Raw genomic sequence first — 13,989 nt, 5'->3', positions numbered from 1 at the left:
CAATCTAAAAGCACAAAGAGCATGCAATCTAAAAGCAGAAATCTAAAAGCACAAAGAGCTTGCAATCTTAAAGCAGAAATCTAAAAGCACAAAGAGCTTGCAATCTAAAAGCAAAAGAGCTTGCAATCTAAAAGCAAAAGGGTCCTGCCCCAAAGAGCTTGTAATCTAAAAGCAGAAGGGGTCTTCCCCAAAGAGCTTGCAATCTAAAAGTAGAAGGGGTCCTGCCCCAAAGAGCTTGCAATCTATAAGCAGAAGGGGTCCTGCCCAAAGAGCTTGCAATCTAAAAGCAGAAGGGTCCCTGCCCCAAAGAGCTTGCAATCTAAAAGCAGAAGGGGTCCTGCCCCAAAGAGCTTGCAATCTTAAAGCAGAAGGGGTATGAGACATAGGGTGTGGGGATGTAGAAGATGAAGAAGGTGAGGGACGTGTAGTATATAGTTGTATATAGTTTATATAGTAGTATATAGTTGTATATAGAGCTGATTGGAGCTGTGCCAGGCTACATGGGGGGACGTGGGTATCAGATCTAATGAAATGGGCAGAGAGATTGGGAGAAAGTGGGGTGAATTGCAGAGAAGGGGAGCAGTCCCACTAAAGGCTTGTGTGTGTTTATATATGTGTGTGTATATATGTCTATATGTGTGTGCGTGTATATGTGTGTGTATATACAGTAAGTGTGTGTAAATATATATATGTGTGTGTGTATATATGTGTGTGTATGTGTAAATATATATGTGTGTGTGTGTGTATATGTGTGTGTGTGTGTATATATGTGTGTGTGTGTATATGTGTGTGTGTGTATATATGTGTATATGTGTGTGTAAATATATATGTGTGTGTGTATATGTTTATATGTGTGTGTATATGTGTCTATATATGTGTGTAAATATATGTTTGTGTATAAATATATATGTGTGTGTGTGTGTATATATGTGTGTGTAAATATATGTGTGAATATGTGTATGTGTCTATATGTGTATATGTGTGTGTAAATATACTGTAGATGTGTGTGTGTAAATATATATGTGTGTGTGTATATATGTGTGTATATATGTTTATATGTGTGTGTATATGTGTGTATATGTGTTTGTATATATGTGTGTAAATATATGTGTGTGTATATGTGTGTGTCTATATGTATGTGTGTGTGTGTGTGTGTATATGTGTGTGTCTATATATATATATATATATACATATATATATATATATATGTGTGTGTGTGTGTGTATATATATATATATGTGTGTGTGTGTGTGTGTGTGTATATATATGTGTGTGTGTGTGTATATGTGTGTGTGTGTGTGTATATATATATATATATATATGTGTGTGTGTGTGTGTGTGTGTGTGTGTGTGTATGTGTGTGTGTGTGTATATGTGTGTGTGTGTGTGTGTATATATGTGTGTGTGTGTGTGTATATGTGTGTGTGTGTGTGTATATATATATATATATGTGTGTGTGTGTGTGTGTGTGTGTATGTGTGTGTGTGTGTGTGTGTATATATATATATATGTGTGTGTGTGTGTGTGTGTGTATATATATGTGTGTGTGTGTGTGTATATGTGTGTGTGTGTGTGTATATATATATATATATGTGTGTGTGTGTGTGTGTGTGTGTGTGTGTGTGTGTGTGTATGTGTGTGTGTGTGTATATGTGTGTGTGTGTGTGTGTATATATGTGTGTGTATATGTGTGTGTATATATATATATATATGTGTGTGTGTGTGTGTGTGTGTGTGTGTGTGTGTATGTGTGTGTGTGTGTATATGTGTGTGTGTGTGTGTGTATATATGTGTGTGTATATGTGTGTGTGTATATATATATATATGTGTGTGTGTGTGAGTGAGAGAGGAGTGAATGAGAGAGGAGCTGAGGGGCACAGAAAAGGGGCAGTTGTGGGATCAAATAAAAATCCAAGGCGTTTGACCAGTTACAAACATATAAACATTCCCTGGTCCCCTGTAATGTAGTATCCAGGCTAATACATGTATTTTGCCAAACAGGGGTTTTTAGTTACAAAATTATGATCATACAATTGTTGAGTCTCAATATCACATCAACGTTAACCCCACATGGGGGTCCCTAAATATTTACCTCTCTCCAGACCACGACTTTGGCTTAAATGGGCTTCATCCTCCCCCATGTCAGTAGCCTTTTATATAATGGGAGTAGGGTTGTCAGTAGCAACGCATTTAATTTAATACTTATTCCTTCCTCATCAGCTAATAGAGATTAATTGCCCAGACCAACAGCACTTATGTAACTGCGCTTCATCCTTTCATTTATATGGGACAGGTTTCCCAGCAATGGTTTCATAGGCTTCTCCTTCATCCCCCACTTGGGGATTTATAAAGGACCAGTAACATAAAAAAAAAATGTTAAAACATTTTTTAAATTCACAAAGTCTTTATTAAGAAATAACTTACCGATACTCCGCTTGGCTCCTCATCGGAAAAGGCGACAGGGCGACAATCCATCATTCGAGCTCGATTTCTCCTCCCTGTCTTCTATAGGAGAAAACCAGGAAGGAGAACTTGAGCGCCGCATGATGGATTGTCGCCCTGTCGCCTTTTCTGAAGAGGAGCCAATCGGAGTATCGGTAAGTTATGTGTCTTGGTGTTGTGTACAAACACATTTAAAAAAAAAAATGTTTTAATGTTACTGGTCCTTTAAAGACAGTGATTGCCCAAACCAACGCCTATTTTTTATAAGAGCTCTGGGGACTCTGCTAAAGTGCAGAGAATAGGAGAGGAACCGACACTCGCAGGAGTCAGTGTGTGAGATAATGAGAGAGTGGAGCAGAATATTATTTGGGGAGAAATGATGGTATCTGCAAATATTGTTTAGGTGAAAGTCTCGTGAGTTAGTGAGTGAGTGGATATGTGGGTGCAGGACAAGGGTAACCCTAAGGCACCAGGCTGGGATAGTGTTACCTGTGAGACCGGGATGTTATTCTGATTTGACATTTAGGGACAGAGTAACTTTCATTTGAACCTTTTCCCCACACAAACTGAACTAGAAATGAGAAACTGAGGAGCAACTCTGGACATAAACACCTTGACTTGTTAGAAGGTTATTGAGTCCGTTTTTATTTGATAATATAAATCCCAGACCCCCAGTGAAATCCCACAACCTGATTCTCGGTGCAGTACAGAAACCTTCCCTTGCTGATGGTGAAATCTCCTCTCTACCCCTCACCAAACAATCACTGCTCACCCCTCTCTTGATAGGGTTCCCCACAATCAGAGTCCTGACATGATTGCAGTGTATCCCTGTGTTATTTGTTGTTGGTGCCACTTGTGCTCCGAGACATTGGACTTGGCAGGACAGGGACATCTAAAGCCTTTATTTCCTTAATTGTAGTAAGTTTTCTTCATTTTTCCATTGGGCTCCTTGTGCTCCTAGAAGAGTTTCTGCCCAAATCTCCTTTCTCCCATGGGTCTATGACGCGCTCAGATACTGAAACGGAATTTGAGGTCCGTTCCTTCCATTCTCTTCTGGTACTCGGCATCCAACATCTCATTCTGCTGAACCGTGAAATGATTCTTCCAGTCAGAGACTTCCCCTAGAGGAGAGAAATGTGCAACACAATGAGGATCAGAGGGACAAGCTGACAATCCACTGGCCTCCTGGACCATTAAGAGAAGAAACGTCTATTTCATGTTTTTTTATTTACCCTTTATATTTGTATGTATAATATTATTTGTATAGCGCTCCTCGAGGGCAAAGCACTGTACAGCAAAACAATAAATTAGTAGTAACAAACAAGGGGTCATTGGAATAAAAAGTAACAATAAGTGCATTATTAGAAATACAAGTTACATAAATATAAAATATAATTACAATACAGATTAAGTGCTCAGTGTCAAGGAAACAAAAGGCTAGAGGACCCTACCCCATAGAGCTTACAGTCTAAATGGGAGGGTAACTTACAGACATAATTCAGAGGGGTATTAGTAACATAGTAACATAGTAACATAGTAAGTAAGGTTGAAAAAAGACACATGTCCATCGAGTTCAACCTTTTTTTTTAAGGTGCTGTGAGTTACAGTTTGTTACACTGATATATAAGTGCCAGTTCAGCTGTTATCCAGGTGCTCCCAGAGGGAGTCTTTGAGTTTTGTTATAAAAACACTGAAGGAGGATTCTCTCCTGAGAGATTCAGGAATGACATTCCAAATATAAGGAGTCACAAGAGAGAAGGGTTTGATATGGGAAACAGCAGTAGTAGTGGGGGTACAACCAATCGATTGCTCTGAGAGGAGCGGAGGTTTTGGGCAGGAACATATAGAGAGACAAGAGATGAGATGTAGTGAGGTGCAGAGGAATGAAGGGAAGGTTATGAGGAGGAGGAGTTTATGTTATTCTTTGTTTTATAGGAAGCCATGATAAGGACTTCAGCAGCGGAGGGGCCTGTACCTTTTGGATGAGAGGAGGAGAGTTCTGGCAGCAGTGTTTAATACAGACTGTAGAGGGGAGAGATGGCAGTTAGGGAGGCCAGTTAGTAGAAGGTTACAGTAATCTAGTCGGGATAGGATGAGAGCATGCATGAGTGTCTTGGATGTATCAGGTGAAAGGAAGGGACGGATTTTGGCAATATTGTGTAAGAAAAAGTGACAGGTTTTGACAGTGGTGTTAATATGATCAGAGAAGGAGAGAGAGGAGTCAAAGATTACCCCCAGACAGCGAGCTGAGTTGACAGGATTAATGAGCCATCAATAGAGTTAGTAAATAGGGGAGTAGGACCAGGCTAAGGTGGAAAGATGATTAGTTCAGTGTTAGGTTGAGTTTGAGGTGGTTCATCCAATTTGAGATAGCCAGGAGGCAGAGATTTGAGCCTCTGTTTCAGCTATTAATGAAGGGGTGGATAAATATATTTGGGTATCATCAGCATACAGATGATAATTAAAGCCAAATGATTAGATGAGATCTCCCAAAGACAGAGTGTACAGGGAGAACAACAGCGGGCCAAGTAAAGATCCTTGCGGCACCCCCACATTAAGTGGAACTGGAGATGAGGTGTTGTGAGCATAGGAGACAGTGAATGTTTGGTTAGAAAGGTAAGAAGAAAGCCAAGCGAATAGAGAATCTGCATCAGGAGAGAGTGATCAAATGCAGATGATAGGTCAAGGAGGAGAAGGATGGAGAAGTGACCTTTGGCACCTAAAGAACATTTGTAACTCTGCACAAAGCAGTCTCAGTAGAGTGACCAGGTCAGAAACCAGATTGCAGAGGGTCCAACAGATCATGGGTGTGTAGAAAGTTAGTAATACATTAGAACACAATATGTTCTAAGAGTTTAGAGGCAAGAGGTAGAAATGAGACAGGACGGTAATTTGACAGACAAGATGGGTCAAGCGTGGCCTTTTTAAGAATAGGCTTCAAACAGGCATGTTTGAAAGGAGAAGGGAAGGTTTCAGAAGCTAGAGCAGAATTGAAGATGTGAGTAAGTACTAGAGTGTAAGCTCTGCAACACAGTGAAGAAGGCATAGGGTTAAGGGGGCAAGTTGTGAGTGGAGAGGACAAGAGAAGCTTGAAGACTTCAGACATTGTTAACGGAGGGAAGGAATTAAGACATGCAGAAGGGGCTTAGGGAGGAGGAGCTGGTTTGTATTAGTAGAGGTAGGGATCTGATTGTGGATGGAGTGGACTCTACTTTGTCTTTAAAGAAATCAGGAGGAGAGTGTGTCAGGTTGACCAATACTGTTGATGATGGAGAAGAGTATTGATAAGAGAAAACAGGCGTCGTGGGTTGGATTTGTGATTGTTTATAAGGGGACTGTAGTTCTCTTGCTTGGCTTTTGACAAGGCAGAATTGAGGCTGGACAGTAGAAATTTATAGTGAATAAAGTCTGCTTGCGTACGGGATTTCTTCCACATACGTTCAGCAGATCTTGTACAGGAGTATAAGAATCTGGTTTGTGAATTCAGCCAGGGTCATGGGTTTTGAGAATGTGTATGCTTAGCCTGTAAAGGGGCAAATGAGCCAATGGTTGAGGATAGTATGTGATTATACTCACTTACCAGGGTATCAGGATCAGACATCTCCTTAAAGGAAGAGAGACTGGACCTGGAAGACTGAGCTAAGGTGGGAAGTCAACGTCACATGTATCCTGAACTAAGACAGTGGGGGAAGGAGCAGGTGGACACGGAGAGTAAGAGATGGAAATGTAACCAAATGGTGATGGGAAAGGGAAAGGGGGAAGGGTTCACTGTTAAAACCAGAGAGAGAGAGTTTTTTACCTTTCCTCATGAATTTTGAGATGGACTGGTCCAAAACACTGGCTGGCGTGGTGCTGTAATTAGCCATGGGGTTTTCCTTCATGGCCTTGAAAGAGGTGTGCTGACAGATCTTCTCAAGAAGGTCCTCCGTTAAATCCTTCCCCAGGAACCTCATCACCTTGTGGATCTCACGCTTTGGGTCCTGTATAGAGAACAGCTATAAGCCTCTAACATTTTGTTGAAATGTTGAACTTTCATTGAAATCATGGATTACCTCTTTCATGTCCTCATAGAACATGTATAAGATTTGGTGTTTGGCCCTAGCTTTCCACCAGCCGATAACATGATCGAACCAGCCGCCCCAGGGCACTGCAACAGGGAAGACCACAGATGTTTTCCATTGAATAAAATGCTAACAAAAAGGCTACACTTGTGTCTACTGCCTTGACTCCAGTTATAACCATAACACTAAATTATTTCCCTCCTCGTTGCCTCTTTCTTCATTGTACTCTGATTACATTGGGTTGTTTATGACCATACCATTTCCCTTTAAGAACTTTCCCACATACTCCTCCCAGGTGCCGGGGTGTGGCTGAGTCTTTTCCATCAGATCAAAGTGGTAATAAGAGACAGCAGAGTCCTTTGCATTGCGGGCGACATAGATCACCTACTGGAGACAGACAAATGGTTACCTCTCCTATTCACATTCATTGACATTATCCCAAACAGTTTATTCTTATTCTGATGATCATTTCATTGCTGATGTTATCCTTACTCCTTCATCTCTCCCTAGAACAAGGGGAGTCAGTAACACAGGATCACATGCTTACAGATAAGGAGGAGTTCATTATACAGGGGTTTGAACTGGAAAGAGTAATATTTCAAATCAAGAATAGGCCCTTCCACCAAATCTGGGCCATGGGTTAAGCAAATTTGCTTGGAGAAGTATCAAACAACCCTGTGTTAATACCAAAGTATCTACAAGTAACTTTTGAACCAATCTGTGTCTGTGTACCTGGGTCATCTATGAAGGTTTTCATACATCCAGGTCATGGTATATCTAGTAGAAGTAAACCTAGAACAACTGGACGTGCTGAGTAGTTTAAGTATCGCTTGCTGCAGTAGTGAATATGAGCCAATATTAAGGGTGTGGGTTTGTACTTTATTGCATTACTGTAGTTACAAAATCACAAAGATTATAGTTGGATGTGAGTTGAACAGAAACTGTGGCTGTTGACAAACCTCCAGGACTGGACTTGGGAACCCCTGCTCTATTAAACCCACAGAAGTGTGGCTTAGACAGATGTAAATATAGTGAGATTTGTGAATTTAGGGCTTAAAGGAGAAGGAAAGCTACGGAGGCATTTTATTGCCAATAGATTAGCTGCAATAGTGCAAGCTAGAATGCTATATTTATTCTGTAGAATGTTTTACCATATCTGAGTAAAAAACTCTAGAAACTCTCTGTTTGTTTAGGATAGGAGCTGCAGTATTAACATGGTGTGACATCATTTCCTGCCTGAGTCTCTCCCTGCTCTGGGCTCAGATTACAGTAGAGAAGGGAGGGGGGAGAGAGGAGCAAACTGAGCATGCTCTTGCCCAGGGCAATGAGGTTTAAGCTGAAGGCAGGAAGTCTGATACAGAAGCCCATGTGTACACAATAGAAGAAAGAAATGCAGTGTTTCTTTTGACAGGGGACTCAGAGCAGCATTACTTTGAGGGTTTACTGGTATATTTAGATGGACCTTTCTGATAAGGCTTACTTACTTTTAACCTTTCCTTCTCCTTTAAAGTGGCCTCAATATGGATGGACCATAATTTCTGCAAGGCTCTGATAGTTACTGTAGCTACAGTCCATTCTTTCTCCACCTGCCTGTCATTTTCTACTCCATGGGTTTCCTTACCTTGCAGTCGTGTTCCCAGAAGGATCTTGGAATGAGTTCATAAGGAAGATGAGTTTTTATTTTTCGTGGGGATGTCGTCCCTTCCAAGATATCTACTCCTGTCAGGCACAGAATCGTCAGTCAGATACCCACAGTCGTGTCATTTGGGGAAACAAAGCTCTGCTATAGACGCAAACTCACCACAAGGGACGGGTGGAGGGTTGCAGATTTCCAGGAAAGGGAATCGGACGTGCATAGGAGCACATTTCACTTTTTTCAGGTCTCCATCGTTAATGATGGAATCCACTATTTCCTGCATCCAGGTGGTACCTACACAACACCAGAAATGGGAAAGAAAGTGTTGGACATGCGACTGCATCCATATAACCTTAGAGTGATGCTGCCAAACTACACTGGCTGTATCCAGACAAGAAAGTAATAGCAGAAATATATCCAACCTCACCTGCTTTGGGATAGGTTGCAACGAGGAGGTCATCTGGCCTTGCCTGAAATGCCTCTATCCTCTCCCAGTTATCTGCAATGGGCTTCATAATGGGGACCCCATGAACAGGGATCAGTTGGAATCTGTAGAACAATTCCTGTGGTGCATCCAGTATAGCCTGGTTGTAATCCCAAAATTGGCTCATCTGTTTCCGGAGCAGAAAGGAAGATGTTAGCCATTACTTTTCTGGAGAACTTCCTCTACTCAAAGCTTCAAGCTTCAGAGAAAGAAGAGACTCTATAAACAGGAATAAGTAAAGACATCAACATCAGGAAATGCCATGGGAAGTTATGCCCTGGTTGATCTCCAGCCCTTTGAAGGGTTTGTTAGATGAGTAGCTTTTTCAGTGGGGCCACAGAAGCTGCCAGCATTAGGTCTAAAGATTTAATTGCACTCCAGGAAGTGATAGGGGTAATAAAGTCTAGATATAGTGGGAAGAACCGATAAGGTTTCTAATGTTAAGAAAAATGGCTGGTTGGGCACTGAAGGTAAAGAGAAGATGAAGAGGATTCTCATTTGTGATTCCCTTGAGATTAGTGGTGGAAAATAAATTTCTGCAATATTAAAATCCGTATTTGACTTCCTCTTCAACTAGTATCCAACATCTACTCCCCCAATGATCACATCCCATTAGTACTGACACACAAACTGTTCTCTCACTGTATTATTTGAGCTTGAGAAAATTCCAGCGGCCATCATGGGCCAACTTGCCTGTTATCTAAATAATTATTTAGATAGAATGGACCTGTTTATTTGGCCATTGAGCGAATGAATCTGAGCGGAGCAAGCCTATCCGATAGGATACCCAGGTGTGTTGTCCTTATTTTAGGAAGCAGCCAATGTACATGACCAAATCAGGATGTGCCTTCTTAAAGGCCTATTAGAATATAATATCTGGAGCTAACATTAAACGCTAACTTCTGATTGGTCGCTAGCCTTCGAGCAAGTCTACACATGTTAAACCTGAACAACAATGTTCAAAATGGATACAATGTGGATAAGTGTGCCTTGTAACAGTTGGGGAGCAGTCCACAGGGTGACGCTGACTTGGATGGCAATTTGCCAACTTGGTGTCACTAAACAAAAAAAGTAATTCTGAAGCCTCTAAAGAATAAAATACTTCCAGTTAGGGGATAGGGTGGAGGGGTGAAGTTTTTGTTTGGGGAGACTACCAACTGATGGCTTTCCATTGAAGAAATAGATATGAATATAGGGCAACTTCTTCTAAGCCCCCAAAATCTTCAGTACTATACCCCTTATGTTCCAGTAGTAATAACAACAACCCCCGCCCAAGTAATATCCATCCCACACACATACCTACATATATACACCCACCTACAGACACATAACTACATATACTGTACATACAGTTGATTTCTGACCTAACTTTATCCAACACAATACACAACACCATTCACTATCCCTTTATCCTACCACTATTTCTTCACCACTAGCCCTTATCATACAACTAGTAACCCTGGAACCCCCCAAATCACCAGTGCTAAGTTATGATTAACTCAGGAGTCCATTTTATTTTTTCTAATGTAGATGAGCTTATTCCTTTTTGCAGAACTACCCACTGACTGATTAACTAAGGGCAGTGTACCATGATGTTAGAAGAGGAGCCATGTGGCTACTCACAGTTCCTGGGGTGCTGCAGTCTGTATAGTCCAGCCGTTCCCACCCCTGTCCTGGCTCTGTTTGGAAAGAGTATTTATGAAATATAAATAAGGTGGAAGGACGGCCGTCACTGTGCTGGGCTGGTCCCTGTGGGAGAGAGAAACAGAAGGTGGAGTCTAATAAACGTCATCTTACAAAGGGGGAGAGAGGTTCACGGAGTTATTTGTTTACTAACCCATATATAGACTTCACTAACACACACACATTGTACCTACTTGTTTATCTACTTGTTTACCAACACACACAAACCTTTTATTATCATAACCAAAAAAAATCTAGCCATTGGACCCATAGGCTGTTGTTGAACTACAAACTACAGAACCCACTTACAGCTGAATAACTTCAATATCTATTATTGGGCAGCATTGATATATGTGCCGCTGTCTCCATCTTGTCCTTGTGATAAAACAAACTTTTAATCTGGAGTGGAGCAGATAGCGCAAGCAGAGGCAGATTTGGAGGAAGGATACTATGCACTGCAGAGCACCATGCACCAATCAGGTGGGAGATGTTTGTACAGTTCATATACACTGTCTCCAGCTTGTCCCACTGACACCATCTTGTCCTACTGTCTCCATCTTGTTCCACTGTCTTTATCTTGCCCTAATGTCTCCTTCTTGTCCTGTTGTCTTTATCTAGTCCTATCTTCTCCATCTTCTCCAACTATCTCCATCTCATCGAACTGTTCTTTATCTTGTCCTGCTGTCTACATCTAGTCCTAATGTCCTCTTCTTGTCCTGTCTTCTCCATCTTCTTCTGCTGTCTCCATCTTGTCCTAATTTCCCCTTCTTGTCCTGCCTTCTCCATCTTCTCCTGCAGTCTCCATCTAGTCCTGCTGCCTCCATATTGTCCTAATGTCCCCTTCATGTCCTGCCTTCTTCATCTTCTCCTGCTGTCTCCATTTTGTCCTAATGTCCCCTTCTTGTCCTGCCTTCTCCATCTTCTCCTGCAGTCTCCATCTAGTCCTGCTGTCTCCATCTTGTCCTAATGTCCTATGCTTCTCCTGCCTTCTCCATCTTCTCCTGCTGTCTCCATCTTGTCCTAATGTTCCTTTCTTGCCATGTCTTCTCCATCTTCTCCTGCTGTCTCCATCTTGTCCTAATGTTCCTTTCTTGCCATGTCTTCTCCATCTTCTCCTGCTGTCCCCATCTTGTCCTAATGTTCCCTTCTTGTTCTGCTGTCTTTATCCTGTCCTACTGTTTCCATCCCTGTTGTCTCCATCTGGCCCTACTGTCTTCATCTGTTCATCATGTTCTGCTATTTCACTTACCTTTCCCAAGTGTCTCAAGTGCAAATGTAGACTTCAAATCCAAAAATGTTACTCTCCTAATGACTAAAAGCAAAAGAGAAGTACAGGATGAATTAAATGTTGAGCAATAAATAGTTGAATAGCAAGCAATAACTTTTTTGGCATCTTTTATACCTGGAGGTGCCAATGTTTTAATGAAGACCGAGCAAAGAATTTGGCCCGCTGTACAGATGGAATATCCGGCCTGAAAAATACAAATAGAAAGTCTATTTTACAATTATCTGCAGGAAAAACAGCAGTTTCCTTCTACTTTGAATCAAGTCCAGAAGAAACATTTATCGCAGGGAAAACAAGATTCCATGTGGTTTGTCTTCCCTCCCATTGGGGTGTTTGGAGTTAAACTTACAGTTGCAAACATCAGAAATTGTACAGATCCCTGCTATTTTGTTTGCCCTTTAAATAACATATTTTAATGTGGTGTTTCTATACAAAGATATTATAAATATAAGAAGTGCAAAGCATGTAATTCACCTTACAGATCCCTCAAGTCCGTGCAACAGTCACAGCCCTGTAAGTGTGAAACATGAGGAAAGAGAATTTCACTAAGCGGAAAGGCCATTTCCCTTTGCCGGGTGGGAGAGTCAGGAATACAATGGGAGTTGGGGAGTAACTCCAAGGCTGTTTGGGAAAGTATAGGGGAAGTCGGCAGCTGGAAGTGCCAGAAAGGCCTTGATCTGTACTGAAATGTGTATATATTGGGTAGTGGGGGCCATTGCTCAAATGGGCCAATACAAAGAAGGGCTATTAAGTTAATAAAGGGAATGGAGGATACAAGGGAGATAGACCAACCAAGTTTTTATTGTGTGAAGCCTTAAAGGCATTGGTTTTTGGTCATTCCAGGGAAGTAAACAATGAACAGTTGTCAGTTGAGGAACCATTAGGGCTTATTTGCTATTGGCCTGAGTGCGTTGCCCCCTTTAATCGCTGGCACAAAATGCAGAGTGCGGCACCGTGAGGTTCAACCCATTACAGCCTATGCCTATAAATCACTGCCACCTACAGGATTGTGATACAAATGGCAGGACATGTATGAATGTAAGTGTGATCAAGTGTATCCAATATGGCTTCTTAGTTATAAAATGGATGTATGTATTTAATAGTGATCAGTGTGTGTGTGTTTTATTTCTGTCCTGTACTTGATTAGTCTGCCAAGGGAAGCTCGGCAAGAGGGGTGTGGCCATAAAATAGGTGTGGTCAAAAAAATTACGAGATCTTTTTCTCCCTCTTTCTATTTTACAAATGTTGGGAGATATGCATCACCATGACATTGGGAGATTACGTGTATTTGATATGAATTGTTACTTTGCTTTGTTTTTTTTTGTTGCAAGAATAGTTAATAAATAAAATTCCTCCTATTGCTGTACATAAGTATTCACAGTGCCCATTACATATTGTGTTCCATTGACTATACCTGTATGAATATGGATTTCTTTCATCCCTCAGGTTGTCTATGTTCCCAGAAATGCCAAGGACTCTATGGTTTCTTACCTGGGAGAACTTCTCAGCATTCCTGTCTGGAGATGGTGAGCTCCCAGTCAATAGGGAACCGTCATGTCTATGTATCAATAGCAAAATTAGGAATCTGTATTAGAGAAGTAATAGCATTATTATTCCTAGTGAATGGGGCAGGGTGGGGTGTGCAAATTATTGAAGATCCATAGAGAATATGTTATGGTTTTAGCATGCTTGTTGTAGGAAGTAAGTGATGCTTGCAAAATAACAGATGAAGTGGTTTCTATGAATACTAAATCCAGGTTTTTCTTCTCGCAGTGACATGGGACCATGTACTAGGTTGGTAGAAAGCTATGGACAAACACAAGATCTTTATCTTCTATGGGGACATGATCAAGATTAGAAAGCTGAGTAGTCTGATAATAAGGAAATGTCATGGAGACATCTAAAATAGAACATTTGTCCTCATTTATTGTAACCCAATGTGCGAGATTCAAAAAGTCAAGAAGTTCCTTGGGAAAGACTTATCTAATGAGGTTCTTGTGAAGATCAAGGATTACACTTCCTTCTGTCAGGTATTGCTGGGATTCGAGCAAGGGACCTTTGGGTTTCTGGCATGATACCTTAACCATTTGGCCAGGTGAGCAACCTGTAGGATTGCTCGCTATATGTTACATGGCCTCGGTAGCCCCAGCCCAGCTGCAGCCTGATTGGCCTCTCCAGCCCCAGCCCAGCTGCTGCCTGATTAGTTGCAATCAGCCAATCAGGGCTGACTCTGCCTTATTTAAGGTCAGCCCTCCAAACACACCTTGACAGAGCATTGTTTCCTAGACTAGCAGTGTGGCATTGTCCCTAGCTAAGGGTTTCAGTTCTAGCCTCCTTTCCTTGTCTTGTCTGAACTCTTCCCTGTCTTTTCCTGCCTGGCTCTGAACCTTGTCTTGTA

At 41.4% G+C, this 13,989-nt stretch overlaps 1 protein-coding gene and 1 long non-coding RNA gene across 4 annotated transcripts; one reads left to right on the top strand and one right to left on the bottom strand.

The window, feature by feature from the left end:
• Positions 1–3,067: 3,067 nt before the first annotated feature.
• sult1b1.L (sulfotransferase family 1B member 1 L homeolog) lies at positions 3,068–11,761 on the bottom strand. Of its 3 annotated transcripts, XM_041575424.1 has the most exons (10): positions 11,709–11,761; positions 11,556–11,618; positions 10,247–10,372; positions 8,567–8,750; positions 8,305–8,433; positions 8,125–8,222; positions 6,761–6,887; positions 6,495–6,589; positions 6,242–6,422; positions 3,068–3,563 (listed from the first exon to the last, which is right to left on the bottom strand). In XM_041575424.1, exons 4-10 carry the CDS (start codon positions 8,748–8,750, stop codon positions 3,451–3,453), a joined length of 927 nt encoding a protein of 308 aa, XP_041431358.1. In that variant the 5' UTR covers positions 10,247–10,372; positions 11,556–11,618; positions 11,709–11,761; the 3' UTR covers positions 3,068–3,450.
• On the top strand, positions 10,132–13,788 carry LOC121398119. Its single transcript, XR_005964119.1, has 3 exons — positions 10,132–10,786; positions 13,038–13,117; positions 13,365–13,788. It is a non-coding gene; the product is annotated as an uncharacterized LOC121398119 (long non-coding RNA).
• Positions 13,789–13,989: the final 201 nt, after the last annotated feature.

This window comes from Xenopus laevis, chromosome 9_10L (genome assembly GCF_017654675.1).
Source record: "Xenopus laevis strain J_2021 chromosome 9_10L, Xenopus_laevis_v10.1, whole genome shotgun sequence".
NCBI lineage: Eukaryota > Metazoa > Chordata > Amphibia > Anura > Pipidae > Xenopus > Xenopus laevis.
Note: the sequence above shows the minus strand (reverse complement) of the source record. Positions and strands in the feature narration are given on the sequence as shown.

What these genes read in the sequence shown, in the direction of transcription:
- sult1b1.L (XM_041575424.1), bottom strand. Translation starts at nt 8,750, where the DNA reads ATGAGCCAATTTTGGGATTACAACCAGGCTATACTGGATGCACCACAG. An exon ending in TGCAACCTATCCCAAAGCAG is followed by an intron (nt 8,434 to 8,566) that starts GTGAGGTTGGAT and finishes GGTGTTGTGTAG; the next exon opens with GTACCACCTGGATGCAGGAA. An exon ending in CTCAAAATTCATGAGGAAAG is followed by an intron (nt 3,564 to 6,241) that starts GTAAAAAACTCT and finishes TCTCTCCTCTAG; the next exon opens with GGGAAGTCTCTGACTGGAAG.